Source organism: Wyeomyia smithii, chromosome 1 (assembly GCF_029784165.1).
Source record: "Wyeomyia smithii strain HCP4-BCI-WySm-NY-G18 chromosome 1, ASM2978416v1, whole genome shotgun sequence".
Lineage (NCBI taxonomy): Eukaryota > Metazoa > Arthropoda > Insecta > Diptera > Culicidae > Wyeomyia > Wyeomyia smithii.
This window is the reverse complement of record NC_073694.1, coordinates 181769363-181783447: the sequence shown is the minus strand read 5'-3', so window position 1 is coordinate 181783447 and position 14085 is coordinate 181769363. Positions and strand designations below refer to the sequence as shown.

Sequence of the window (14085 nt, the reverse complement as noted above, 5' to 3'; positions counted from 1 at the left end):
GTTGAGAGATGATGGTGGGAAAGACAGTAAAACCACAGCGCGCTCCTGAAAATCAAAGTTGAAACGCGCAAAACAATAGATAGACTACCAACAACAATAAAAAAAACTTGTCCGAGTAATGTTTTTGAATATCAACCAGCCTTTGAATGCAAAAAGTACGTACACTAGATAGCGTTTACAAAATAGCAATAGATCACGATGCAGCTAGTGTTGCTGTTTTCGTTTCTATCTTTGTATTTTTTTCTTCTTTCTTTTCCTTAGTAGAGTCTTCCCCATTATCCTCAGTGTTTACTTTGAATCTTGAATCTTACGGTCTAGGATCTTTAGGTTAGCTAAACTATGTACAAGAATATCTACCAATCGCTCACTCTCAGCCATATTTCTCACTCATACTACACTCAATGAACATAAAAAAACACTATTTAAGCTGCTGCTGCTGTCTGTCTGTTTATCTAGATTCCACACACGTTACTAACTTTATTTAAAATATAAATAAAGGTAACATTTTCCTTCCACTGCTAGAAAAATCAATGTTTTTGTTTAGGCTTGCGCTCGATTTGGTTTTCCATTGCCGCTACACGATTGTGTGATTTTTCTTTGATTGTTTTAAGCTTATATTCTCTTTTGTTTTAACGTCCAAAACAGTACAAGTTTAACAACGTGTAACATACTTTTTGTTGGTATGATTATTGCCGAATTTTGTGTTCTTGATGATTCTTACTTGCCTTTTACTCTCTCTCAAAATCACTCACTAATTCACATTCACCCTTAGCTCTAGCGCCTAAGAAGAATAATTTCTCATCTTTCTCCTATTAAATATATTTCTATGGAAAAAGGAGAACAGTTTTTGCCTCAGTGCCACCAATCGTTGTGTTAATGTGTGTGTGTGTATGTGTGCTTGATTGATGATTGTGTAAAACGGTTTGTTCGTTGATCGGAGGGAGAAAACTTTGTTTTGATTGGTCATTAGTAGTTGTTGTTGTTGATTTCGAGTGAACTTTCGAGAAAAAAGCATCGATGAGTAGAATGTGGAAAAGCGTCGAGAACACAAAACAGAATAATGCTCCTGGGTGATATTATAGAAGTTGTATAATAAATTAAATAATAATAACAATAGCAACTGCTAAACAGGTGCGTGGAAGGGTAGTAGCGGCGTGTGTTGGTGGCTGGGGAGGGGGAAGTCGAAAAATAAACAGATTTTTTTTCACTGTGGAAGAATGTAGATGTGTTTGTGTTTGTGTGTGTTGGTTGGAAGTTATATTCGCTATTATTGGGCCGGATTGCGGCTGCTGGGTTGTCGCTGCGTGATTTCAATTTCTGCCGGTAGATCGCCCCGCATGTAGTAATCGGTAGCGGGTTTGGTTTGGGCACCGTTCGATAGCAACGATCCGTTGGTGGTGCCGTTGCTGTGATGATGAACAACGGTGCCATTCTTCCCGTGGTGATGCCCGTTGGCCATCGGTACGGCACTGCCGTTCGACGAGAGACTTCCATTGGCAGCACCGTTGCCGTTCGCCAGCAGGGCTGCTGCCTCCTTGTCCTTCAGTGCTTTAGCAGCTGTGGCTGCTGCGGCCGCACGCTCTCTTCGCTCCTGTGGGGAACAAGAATTTGAGGTTAATATGGTGCTGAAATAGTATTTTAATGAAATTTGTAAAGACGACCAGAGAGCTCGGCTATACCTAGAAAGCAATCACAAATCTTAAAGATATTTCTTAAACTCTTTGCAACTTACAATAAACAGTTTTGTTTATTGTAATCCGCGCATGCGCACGAAGAATTTTATGTAACATAGCGCTCATTGTTTGTTGAAGTTGCTATGCTACGTTACGACGTTGTTATATTTTCTACACTGTTACTGCGATTGAAAATTACCTGACCTACGGAAGACGTCAAAATGGGCTGCGTGCACATTCACGATCTCGAGACAGCACAAAAGTAGTAAGGGGCCATCCACATACCACGTGGACAGATTTTTAACGATTTTGACCCCCCCCCCCCCCCCCCTGGACAAATGGCCATATAATTTCTTTTTTTTTGTAAGGAACGTGGACATTACACAACCCCCCCTCCCCAAGTTGTCCACGTGGTATGTGGATGGCCCCTAAAGAAAAAGTTTGCTTCAAACTTTTTTTTTCTCGAATGCAACAACACAAGTAATGAAACAAACAGCTTTAATTCTACATGAACCTTACTGTCCTGGCTTTGCACACATTTTTCTTCTAATTTTCTTTCTTTTCCTGTCGAATGGGAGCAGATATCACAGTGGTTCCCAACCGGAAAGGCAAGGCCTAGATACCTCTGTGAAAGCAGATTTTCAACCAAAGTTGAATTAGTAAGCGGAAATGGTAGCCAACATAGTTCTGTACGGGTTTTAGAGTAACTTCTTCAGGAAGCGTCTCCGGCTCTTCTGCTTTCTTTGGCTTTGGAATTTGTTAGAGGACCACTTCCACCTTCGGTGTTTTTTTTCCAACGGGCGTTGTTTACCTTTAGGCCATTCCTTTGTATCTTTTTCGGGTGCTGGCGGTTCCTGTTTTATTGCCACGACGCCATGGTGTTGGTTTAGGTTTTTCTTCCGACGATTCTAAGGGGCCAATTTCGAATGGTTTCCACTCTACTGGCTCAGATTGTTTTAATTCTTCATTTTTTTCTTTCATTCCTTTCGCAAACAATGTTTGTAGAGGGGTCCATCAATATGAAATAACAAATGTGGTTTTCTCACTTTTCCACTACTTTCAATTTATAAGACATAAAAATATCCTTCATTGAAGACCTCGTGTCACTAGTGAGATGATTGTAGACTGTTGTTTTTGCAGCTTCAGGCTGTTTTCAACACTGGCAACACCTCATATGCAGGGTTGATATTTGTTGACACTCTTGAGTGAAAGTGAAAAAAAGCATCCATAAACGTTATTTTTTTTCAATCCTTTCAGAGTTCTCCTTTCCCGCTTTTTGCATGAAAGTGAAATGTCAAAACACCTCCTTATATTTCATGCGATGAAAGCAAGACAACAAAATCAGTTTATCAGTTAACGAAGATTGTCGAGGCATCGGTCAGTGTCACTGAAAAAGTGTTTCGGCGAGGTTTATTTTGGTTGAGTGGACTGTTTGTTTTTCTTTTTCGCTTTGAAGTGAAGATCATTTGGTTGGATTTGTCGTCAAATTGCGCGCGATCTATTTCATCTGAGTATAACAGCACGTTACTAGGACGAAAATCTAGTGTATCTGAAAGAGTGCTGCGATCATTGGAAGTGAAAATTGAAAATGATTGGCTGTAATTTTCGAAGAATTTTGCTGGTGAAAATGACTTTTATCAGCACTGCTCATATGTCATATTTTGCGTACTTCGCATGGTTTATCGAGAAGTTCTTCGAACTCCTCTTCTGCGTCATCGGATTTGATGCTTGTCGGTGCCCATACATATTGATCAGGCTGTAATTGAAGAATCTGCCCTCTATTCTCAACACCGGTAGGCGGTCACTGTTGGTTTCCCTTGCATGTCGAAACCGTCGTCTCGTTCACCTTTGTTGACGTCACTGTAGTAAATGTGGTATTTGAAAGTCGTCCCCGGAACGGTTGGACAACGCAATAGTAGTGGATTTAGTGACTAAGTTATCAGAAACCGTGATTGGTTCCAGTAATACGCAATCTTTAAATTCTCACTATCCCGCATTTTGCATTGCTAGTTCATTTAACACATGTTTACAGGCTGGCGCAGTTTGAGATGCTCAAAACATTACAGAAAAGCATTCCCATTGAAGCAAGTCGAAGTCTTACACAAAAAGTCACGTTTCCAGAGCGACAATACATTTCTAAACAATCTTTTTTTATCCAGCATGTAAAAATTTTGTGCACACAAGAAATGCCTTAATCCTACCGCCACTGATCCAATTCAGCAAATCAATATAAACAGGTGTCAAAAAGTAATTGACAACATTCTTGCAGCCCCGCCGCGCATTCTGGCTAGGTGCCACTTAACTCAGAATGAATTGTCAAAATATCAACTGAAAATCATTACATAAACAAACAAACATCCACGTCGCTGTGGCAACCAGGGGGGATCGATCTGTCAAACATCGTGTAACCAACATATTCGGCAACATGGTGTTTGTTTTGGTTTTTGTTCTTTTTGGTTATGAAATTGATCGATGTGAAATATTATAGAATTGGAACGTTTTTTTTTATCAAAACTCGAGAAACCGCGGAAAACTTTTATGAATGTGTTGTGTAGTGATTTTTTCCTCATTATCGTTCATAGTTACAAACGTCTAGGATTGGTCGATCTTGGAACGATCTAAAGAGAATCGATCTTTTCAGCTCCGATCTTCGATTTTTTTGATCGATTTTTCAGCCCTGCAAAAATCGATAAGATCGTTTACTTTTCGATTTGATCTTTTCGATCTTTTAAAAATTTAATTCATGTTTCAGCATGCAGCAATTTTTTTAGATCCAATTTTGAGTCATTGTCAGTGATCGTGTTTCGTTGTTTTATCGGGTTTTGAATGGTTGCGTGCGATTATGACATTATTATGCCTCCTTATAGTCCATTCCATTCCTGCAAAAAATGCAACTGGTGACGAACTAGCAAATATGATATGATCGGCGTGCATTCAAATCGAACCAAGCTCCAAAAACATTTTTTCGAGTAATCGGCGCTCAAAGTTCTAGGAAATTTTTGTTATACAGTCGAATTTCGCTAGTTGCACTGAACCCGCAGCTCATCTAGTGAAAAACTTTCAGTCGTCGGGCTGAGCTGTCAAAGTTGCAAATCGATCAAAGAGCACACCGATTGTTTCTTGTTGTTAGGACTACAACTGGGAACGCAGAAAAGTTCTATAAAACCGTTGAGTTGGTTGACAAACCGCAAAAGTTCAAAACCCTTCGTTGAGAATGATGTTGCTTGTACTAATTTCTCTCCTACTTTTTTGGATTTTCTTCAATGTTTTCCATATTAATAGAGCTTCGTTTGATGCCATGCACAAGGTCAAATTTGCAAAGAAATACGAAAAGTGCATTATAGGGCCAAATTCGAAATTGGCTCATTTAAGCCACACATCACACATTTGAAGCCAAAAATGAGTGCTCAATAATAACGTGTTCTCAAATACTTTCAAAAATACGCATAGCTCTACGTTGCATTATTACGCCAGAAAACTTATATTGTTTTTCTAACAATTGATTAAAATATTGTTTGTTTACATTTATACTCAGCTTCATTTGTTTTTATTTGAATAAATTCTACTTTCTGCGTTAAAATGCATCCACAAACCCCTCAAACGAAAATCAACGTTATCAGAAATGATGTTTGGCTTCGATTCAGTTGGGCTATAGCCCAACGAGCGGGAGCCCAACGAGCGGGAGCCCAACTAAAACGTAGCTCAACTAAACATAACCCAACGAGCGAAATTCGACTTTTTTCTGGCGTATCACAGAAAACGAGGCGAGCGGCGAGTTACTCGCCTGACCAATTTTGGTATTACAGATGGCGAGTCGGCTGGGTTTTGGACAAATAGCTCGCCTGCGAAACTGTTCGACTCAGTTGTCAGCAGCCAAGTTTCACTTGCGATCCCTAATACAACATTTTACCCGCCTCGTCAGTGACTTAATTTTCGAAAAAAATGGGGCTTGGTTCGGACTGGTCACACACCGACCATCTCATAATCATTGCTATCCTGTATCACATTCCACACACAATAGAAAAAAAGTGTGATATTTTGACGTATAATTCTGCAATGTATTTTGAATGATGTTCCGACACGCTAACAAACATAAAACATGATAAAACAATCTATTCTATCTCCTGTGCATTATAACCACGGACGGTGCTATAACATTATAAACTTTAGTTCCAATCAGTTAGTATGAATTGCACAGCGCCGCAAAAAAGTGCTATAAAAGATCGATCCAGTTGAGATCGATTCCGCAGCTCCGATCTTTTGGGTGTATCGATCCAAGGACCGTTTGAATGAATCGATTCTCAAGATCGATCTTTCCCCGAAGATCGCCCAATCCTACAAACGTCACGAACCAACAAACGTCATGGACCAGAGCTGATCTGCGATAACGCACACATATATGAAATTTGACAGCAGTGAATCCCCTCTGGTGGCAACCACAGCGTTTGACAGCGGTTAGTTGCCGAGCTCGCTAATAGTTTCTCTGGTCGCTAGAAAATTGTTTGGTGGGTATTAAACATACCTTGTTCGCTTTGTACGTGCTCTGGTAGAACTCGTTGAACAGGAAGAAGAACATGACGGCGTGCATTCCGATCCACCAAACGAAGGCTCTCGGGTAGTTGCAGTCGATGAAAAGCAGCTGGAAGGCGTGCACCATAATCGCAACGAATTGGACCTGAAAGACGATATTCAAAATTGAGAAAAACTCGTCGCTTTCGATGAGAACCGGAAGGTAGAACTTACCATTTGCAGGCTAGTTAGATACTTCTTCCACCAGAGGTACTTCTGGAAGTGGGGTCCTAGGGCAGAGAACAGGTAGTACGTGTACATAACGATATGTACGAAGGTGTTGAGCAGTCCGAAGAAAGTGCTGTGGCCACCTGACGGAATTGTAAAAAAAAAACATACAATCAGATGACATTGGAATACGGACGGAATACCACGGTACTTACCCGGAGTGAATTTAACGCCGAACCACACGGACATGGGCATGCATCCGTGGTGGATCACGTGCAGCGTTGACACTTGACTAGTTTTTTTGCGCATCACAAAGAAGAACTGGCGGGCGTTGGTCCAATCAGGCAGGCAGGTATGCAAATAACAGAACGAACGGAAATCGATTAGCGGTTTAGATTGATGGAAGTGCTCGTTAGGAATGTAAATTTTCTTTCAGCCGAAGCCTTGGTCTGCCGGTGATTAGATGCGTGAAACGCAATAGATCGAACAAAGCGCTGCGGGTGTGGCAATTCCGGGGGGTGACGTATGAATTTTTTTTTTGTTGGAAAATGAATCTGATTTTACCGTTGAAATGATAGAAATCAATAGAAAGACGCTTCCGGTAAAATATCAACCACAAAATATGCTAACAGTGTTTGTTTGTCGCACAATTTACCTTAGTCGTTTAATACTAAAACGTGTTTACTTTGTAAAGTTGACAAACGTTTGTTGCAGCTAACGTGTCGACACAAAAAATTATCAGTTTTATTTTATCGTGTAGCCATTGCTTTTTGCAACACGTCACATAAATGGCAGAAAAGTATTGGTATTCATCAACAAATTTCACTGACATAAAAATTGAAGTTTGTTTCTAATTTCTAGAATGACGTCAAACAATTGTAGGTCAAATTTAAAAATCCGGAAGCGTTTTTTGTCATTTTGGGAATTATTCTGTATTCTTATAAGCTATGGGTTAAATATGTGATTTTTCTATCATCGTAAAAGGAAAATGATTCCAAGTTTTACCGAAAATAACTGTTTCTGAAACGATAAGCGGCGAATGATTAAAATGGTCCAAAATTTGCTCCAATCATCGCCAAAAGTAAACACGCTAATGACCCCAGATTAACCCCAAAATCGCCATATAAAGTTATTTCAACGATCGGAGAGGCGGAAAGGAGCATTTTAGTTATTCATTTATAATTATAATTATTCCAAACCTTCGGAGCCTTTTCAGTGGTTTGGGGTGAAAATAGAATTATGTTCGTTTTCCGATTTCTGGTCCTCAAAACGTTTTCTAATTTTGGATTTATTCTGGGGTCATTTAAGAATGTTTTGTCTAACGATTGAGGATTAAATTTGGGTTAATTTTTATGTTACGCCTTTTCTGACCACTCGAAGTGATTATGGTGTTTTCAGGCTTTATTGAGAAATATTTAAAGTTGATTTTTTCTAGTATTTTTTGACGTAAAACTACTAAAACTACTTTAATTAGGTAACATGCTGTGAAAAGTGTAACGATAACATGCCCACTTCTAATGCATATTATGTTACTACCACTGGAAGGATTTTGACCACCAATGTCTTGATCGAAAGGTGAAGGTTGCCTCCAACTTGTGATATAGTAACATTGGTCGATAAAAGCAAAAAGAAATAGCCCAAGAGCTCAAACCAAAGCCAAACATTATAGATTTTTAACCATTCCTGTGAAGTTTGGTGACCCTAGCAAGTCTTTAGAGACTTAAATGAAGTTTCCCGTATACAAACGTGAAAGCGGCGAACCCGGCGAGCAATTATTGTGTGGCCTTTTGATGCACGTCCAAGGCGGCTTGGAGCACCAAAAATTCACAGGAATTGTTAGAAAGTTATAATCTTTCATATTTCTCCAGTTTGAGTCCAAATGCAAAACCTGTGTTGACCAGTGTAATCAGCATATTTTTACAATGGCAAATTAGTGAAAAGACTGAAAATCACTATTCCCAGTTTAGTTTCGTGTAGCTTTCAACCAGTCACGAGCTTGATTTCTCTTCGCTCGCTTTCGTCTGCTTGTTGGCTTACTGTAAGTAGAGAATGTGCGAAAATCAATCGCTCGTTTCGTACTGGTTGCCGTGACGCACAGACAGAGAGTTGCGATTTTTAATTCATTTGCCACTTCTAGCCTTTGGAAGCCAATTCAGTGATTTTTAATATAGTTTGGGATAATTTTAGTTTTTTACTTTATTAGGATTTCAGATCAAATATGGGAAATATCGAATCGTTTTAGGTCAACTTTAGTCAATTTTTGGAGGCATTGAAAGCATTTTCAGGGGTTCTAAGCCGTTTGCTGATATCTATAAATGCTTTTCAACGATTTTCAGTGAAATTTGGACCATATTTGCTTTCCTACCAAGAGAAGCATTTTTTAGTAATTTTCTTTTTTCGACTTTTTGGAAATTCAATACCAAATTTAATTAAATACGTTTGTTACCTGCTTACGGTCTTTATAATTGGTATATTGCAAGATACAAATAAAGTCAGAACGATGGCTCTTTAGTGTTTTCTAACATTTTGAAAGTGTTTTCAACGATACTACTTTGTAATGTTGTGACGTCATGTAACGTTTGTATTAAAACAATGGACTTTTTTTTCGTATGGTAATAAAAAAACCATGATAAATTTCCCATCGAATGACATATGGATATTAGCTCACTTGCTAATAAATTCCCCGTGGTTCTGTGGTTAGCGATGTCGGACGGCTAGCTCTCCCACACGGTTGTGATATCGGGTTCGATTCCCGATTGAGTCGAGTCGAGTTTTCGAGCTGGAAATTTTCTCGACTCAGCACTGGGGCACGGTGTATCGTTGTACTTATCCTACACATGCAAAACGTGCCAAAAACAATATCGATAACGAATTCTCTCAACTAATCTAGTTGATCGCGACCGCCATTGGCCCCAAGGCTAAGCGTGCGATATTGTTGTAAATAAATTCTACGTCGTCGCGAGCGGCCTTCCGGCAGTTAACTGGAACATTCGCCATTGCGGACAAGAACGAGTTCTATATTTGTTTTGCTCCAGGTTTGCTCAGAAATTTTCGATGGTACGCAGCTGGTGAACGTTGGGCGGGTTTGCCGATTTGGGTTTTGATGAACGACGACTTCGTACTATGAATTTTCCCGTTTACGGCCAGTTCTGAGCGAATTAAGAGTAGCTTTGACATCCCCTTCTAGCTGATTGGAACTTGGTGTGTGAAATAAACTTCACCTCGGAGCTCAATTCTTTTGCTGGGGGGAGGGGGGGAGGTAATAAAATAAGAAGTGCCCTATCAGTCGTTGCCATCCAAAGTGTGATAGGTTACGTCGTCCATCATCACCACCACGTCGCAATTCACCGGGAAAATCAATTTGACCATCTTATCAGCCGATTTTTGTGATCATTTTCGGTTTTGGTTTTATTAGATCAAGAGAGTCAATGGCCGGTTTGTCTGGAAGTGAACGATGCGACAATGGCTCAGGTCTACTCGGTAGTTCTGATAGTCTGCAACTTTCGCATGATGTAACTCAGCTGGAGACCTGACAATCCATTCCTGGTTCTAGTGGTGCATAGGTTTCATGATAATCGAGACCAGGTTTCTGAAGAAACCTATAAGCACGGTTGGCGGAGACGTTACCAACTACGCTGAAAAACCACCTTCATTGGGTGATGATGGATCTGTAAAAGCAAAAGTTACAGCAGCAGAGGTTTCTCTAAGTCTGGTTTGGAAATTTAGCAACTTATCTGGGGGCTGCGCTCCCGTACGATGTGCATTGCGTTAACATCGGACAATCTCAACTTGTTTATTGCGAAGGTAGCGCTCCAGGGTTTGTTTCTTACGAGGCTCCTTCCTCCGATACTTCGTGGGAAATTCCACCATCGGATTCTTTAGTCGTGACTTCAGGTGGCATATTATTATCGGAGTTGTTCGATACCTCCCCCTCTCTGGATTATGAAAGATGTGGATCACCAAAGGAAGTAAGCATGCCTTTTGAATTCGCTCAATGTAAAGGACTTAAGCTTAATGGTATAGATTAGAACAAAGTGATCCATCGCTTGCCGAAGATTTGAGTGAATACTCTACGACGGACGTATGATACGGTCTCTAACACCATCAAACGGCTCCCTAGTCTGTGCAAAACTTTCGGTTTCAGACTTTTTCTGGTCCCTATTTACTCGAGAACCGTCACCAGGGGGATCATAGCTATCGCGTAAGCACAAGAGTAGTTTAGCTACCAAGTCACCTCCTTTCATTTTCACTCCTGCCATCTTGAATTGCCGTACAAGATCATCAAATGCAACGAAATGAGCTCGCACGGAGATTCCTTCTTCCGTAATCGAGCCAACTGCTTCCTTAGCAACGTTTGGATTGAAACGAATGATTCTCGCGAAGCTTTCCATTAGAGCCTCCCACATCTCAGCTACCATTTGCTTCTGCCAAACAGACTCAAGAATTTCAACCGTTGTCCTTTGAATCGCCCATTACGGCCAACGACGAGCTCAGACAAACGTTAACGACTAAGGAACAGTTGATTGAAAAACGTCTTTGCATCTCCTCCATGAGCGCTTATCAACTTCTCAAGGACTACTTGACAGTGCCTACTTCAACTTAAAAATGATGAACGGGAGGCGCCAAATCAGTTTTCGCCTGCTACTCAATTCACCAGTAAACCAATTATAAAGCGTACATATAACAAACATTTTTTTTTTCGTCAAAGAAAACCTTGTTTCGTTACCTCTTCGAAATATGTTCTAGTTTACCTCAGTCGCCTATGTGATACTTTCCGATGATGACGCACATTCTTCATCACCGTTTTTTTCACACTCAGTGCCAGGAACGTATTCAGGCACCACTAATAGCTATACTTAGCTTATGACAGTTTGGGATCATTTTTTAGCTTTCCTGACCATAAAAACCATTTTTTCAGTGATTCTTAGTATGGTTTGAAGTAGTTTTTGGCTTTTATACCTTTTACCGGCTACAAAAATCAGTTATTTTGTTCTACGTCTTTTTTTCTACTCTTTTCTTTTTTTTCTCGCGAAAAAGTAACAATTCCACACAAATGTCTACCTCGTGTGAAGATTTAAATCGTAGTCGTCACTTCCAAAGGAAAACTTTTTGTATAATTTATTTTATATAATCAATACGTGCTAGGTGGCTTGAAAAGTAAGCTGGGTGCACGGACAGCGCCGGCTGACAGGAAGAGGTAAGAACAAGGGAGAATAATAAAGACTGAATCAGAGTACCGTGCTGGATCGAAATCCGTACACCTAAGCACATGATAATCTTCGACGGTCAATATAAAATCAAGAAATCACATATTGCTTTAAACTGACATGTTTAGTTATAGGTCCACTAATATTTTATCACTATTTTCCAGCAAAATGATTAAAATCACTCCGAAACTCGAAAAAATCATCTTTAAATAGAACATGTTTTGAATCGAAATCCGTACACAGTTTTTAGTCTGAATCAAAACCCGTACACTTTTGAATCGAAATTCGCACACACGCGATATAGACTGGATCAAAGTCCATTCAACAATACATCAAACTCCGTATAGATATAGAAGTACAAAAATGAACATCTTCTATTTATAATTTATCTTTAAATTACCGAATAAGTATATTTTGAGGATCAACTGGCTCCTAATGTTTCACACGGTTTTCTAATTTTTGATATCAGCTGAAAAAGTGCAATTTTCGTAGCGTTTCGTAGTAACCGGAACGCCGGAGCCTCTCGAAGCTTCCCGGTACGACTTTCCCTTGCGCACCTTAGTCACAGCTCGTTTAAAATTGTTTGCCGTATATTTATACTTGTTTTCTTCCATTATATGCTGAAAACAAGAAGAAAGTTCAACAATATATGCATGATACACACGCTGTACGGATTTCGATTCAAGCAAATAACAAGAATCAAAATCCGTACGGCACAGTTTTTGTTGAATAAATACAACTTACACTATTTATTAGACAATATACAGCTCGAAAATGACAAAGAATTACCTTTTCCATCAATTTTAAAAAGATTCACAGAGTAAAACACTTATATCCCACTTGAAAATCGTTTTTATCTGAAGAACGTTTCCTTATTAAATTCTCTAAAGATACAACGGAATGACAACTGAAACCGATACACGATTGATTTTCAATTTTTAATATTTTTATTTCATGGCCTACTGGCGCATAGTTTAATTTAACAGAAGGCCAACAACTCAACGGATATGTACATGTAACTATCACATGAATTTTCACTTTTGTAATGCTTAAAACTGAAGAACAACATCAAGGTGTACGGGTTTCGATCCAGCACGGTAGTCACATGTTGATTCAATTCTATTCCGAAAATCCATTGGATGTAACATTTGACGACGAAGGATGGTGTAAACATCATTATTAGTGGATTTTGAAGTCTTTCAATACGGTGTTTAAAGTGAGAAACGAAGGAGAATCCACCTAGGAAATAGTGCGCTGGGCGGAAAAAGTAAACAAACTCACTCGTGCGAAACGAGGAAAACCTGAACGGAAGAGATTATGGATAACCCAGGTGTTAATTTGCCCAGTTTCAATTCAACCGACACATCTGCAGCATCATACTGTTGGACGTCAACAATATTACGGTTCCTTCAAGAGAACGATCCTTCCTGTTGTAAAGGGTGCACACGAAATTATTGCAACACCTTCAATTGGTTGTAACTTTTTTCCCATATGAAGGAAATTACCAAAATTTCGAACTTTTTGTCTTCAGAATGTATTGTTTACATGCTGTGAACTTGACAGTTGTTTGTTCCGTTGCGGCCTACATGAAAGCTATTCAAGTGAAAGGGCGAGAAAGCATTTCGTACGCACAAATGGCGAGTCCGGAGCTTTCCTATCAAGCGTTGGGAAAAATGCTTCACATCTGTAGTTCGCTGCCAAGTACCTGATTTGGAAGGCTATCTGCAACTGTGGAAAGCGAAGCCAAGTTTCCGTCACAAAAGAAACCATCAACAGTGAAATTTACAAGTCTGAATGCCTCAAAAACGTCTTCTGTCACTTCTGAGACAGCATAAAGAAAGCACACCGTTTTGGTAAGAGTAGTCTTTCATTACTATTTGAAAACTGTGTAAGAATGGCATGAGGCGAAGTCGCTCAAGTTTGTTCCTAAAGACGTGAATCTGCAAACTGCCCGAAGATGGCCTATCGAAACGTATTGGGCTATGATTAAACAGGAACTCAGAAAGACCAAGGAGAATGTGGACAATGCAAGTGACATGCTCAAAAAATAGAAGAAAAATGATAAGAAGGAACCGGATACAACTGTACAGACTCTTATGGATGGCGTGAAGCGAAAAGGTCGAGCGTTCCATCAAGAAACCTCAAAAAATTGATCCAATATATACAAATTAAGGTTTATAAACGCATAAAACTACTCTTCAAATTTGAATTACACTTGTCAACACAGATGCACTCGAAAAGCTCAAACTAGAAAAAAAAATGAAAGATTATAGCTATTCAACTATTCCTGTGAATTTTGGTGTGTGGACATTCGTGATTCTACAACACTATTCTCTTCTAACCTTCGACGACATTATTCCGCATCTGCAAGATGTTCTTGAAAATTGACTGGATTAAAGCGAGTTGTCAGAGGAATCTCGCGCAATAACGATGTGTGGGACCGGCGATGGATAATATCGGTACAAGCG

General features: G+C 39.6%; 1 protein-coding gene across 3 annotated transcripts in view; it reads right to left on the bottom strand.

The window, feature by feature from the left end:
• Window positions 1-216: 216 nt before the first annotated feature.
• LOC129719069 (elongation of very long chain fatty acids protein AAEL008004) overlaps window positions 217-14085 on the bottom strand; it is a 199438-nt gene continuing 185569 nt past the window's right edge. For all 3 annotated transcript variants that reach the window (XM_055670437.1, XM_055670435.1, XM_055670436.1), the window contains 4 exons: window positions 6626-6731; window positions 6417-6553; window positions 6196-6348; window positions 217-1591 (listed from right to left, as the gene is read on the bottom strand). In XM_055670437.1, coding sequence (XP_055526412.1) covers window positions 1268-1591; window positions 6196-6348; window positions 6417-6553; window positions 6626-6731 — 720 coding nt within the window. In that variant the 3' untranslated portion in view covers window positions 217-1267. The remainder of the gene's footprint in view (window positions 1592-6195; window positions 6349-6416; window positions 6554-6625; window positions 6732-14085) is intronic.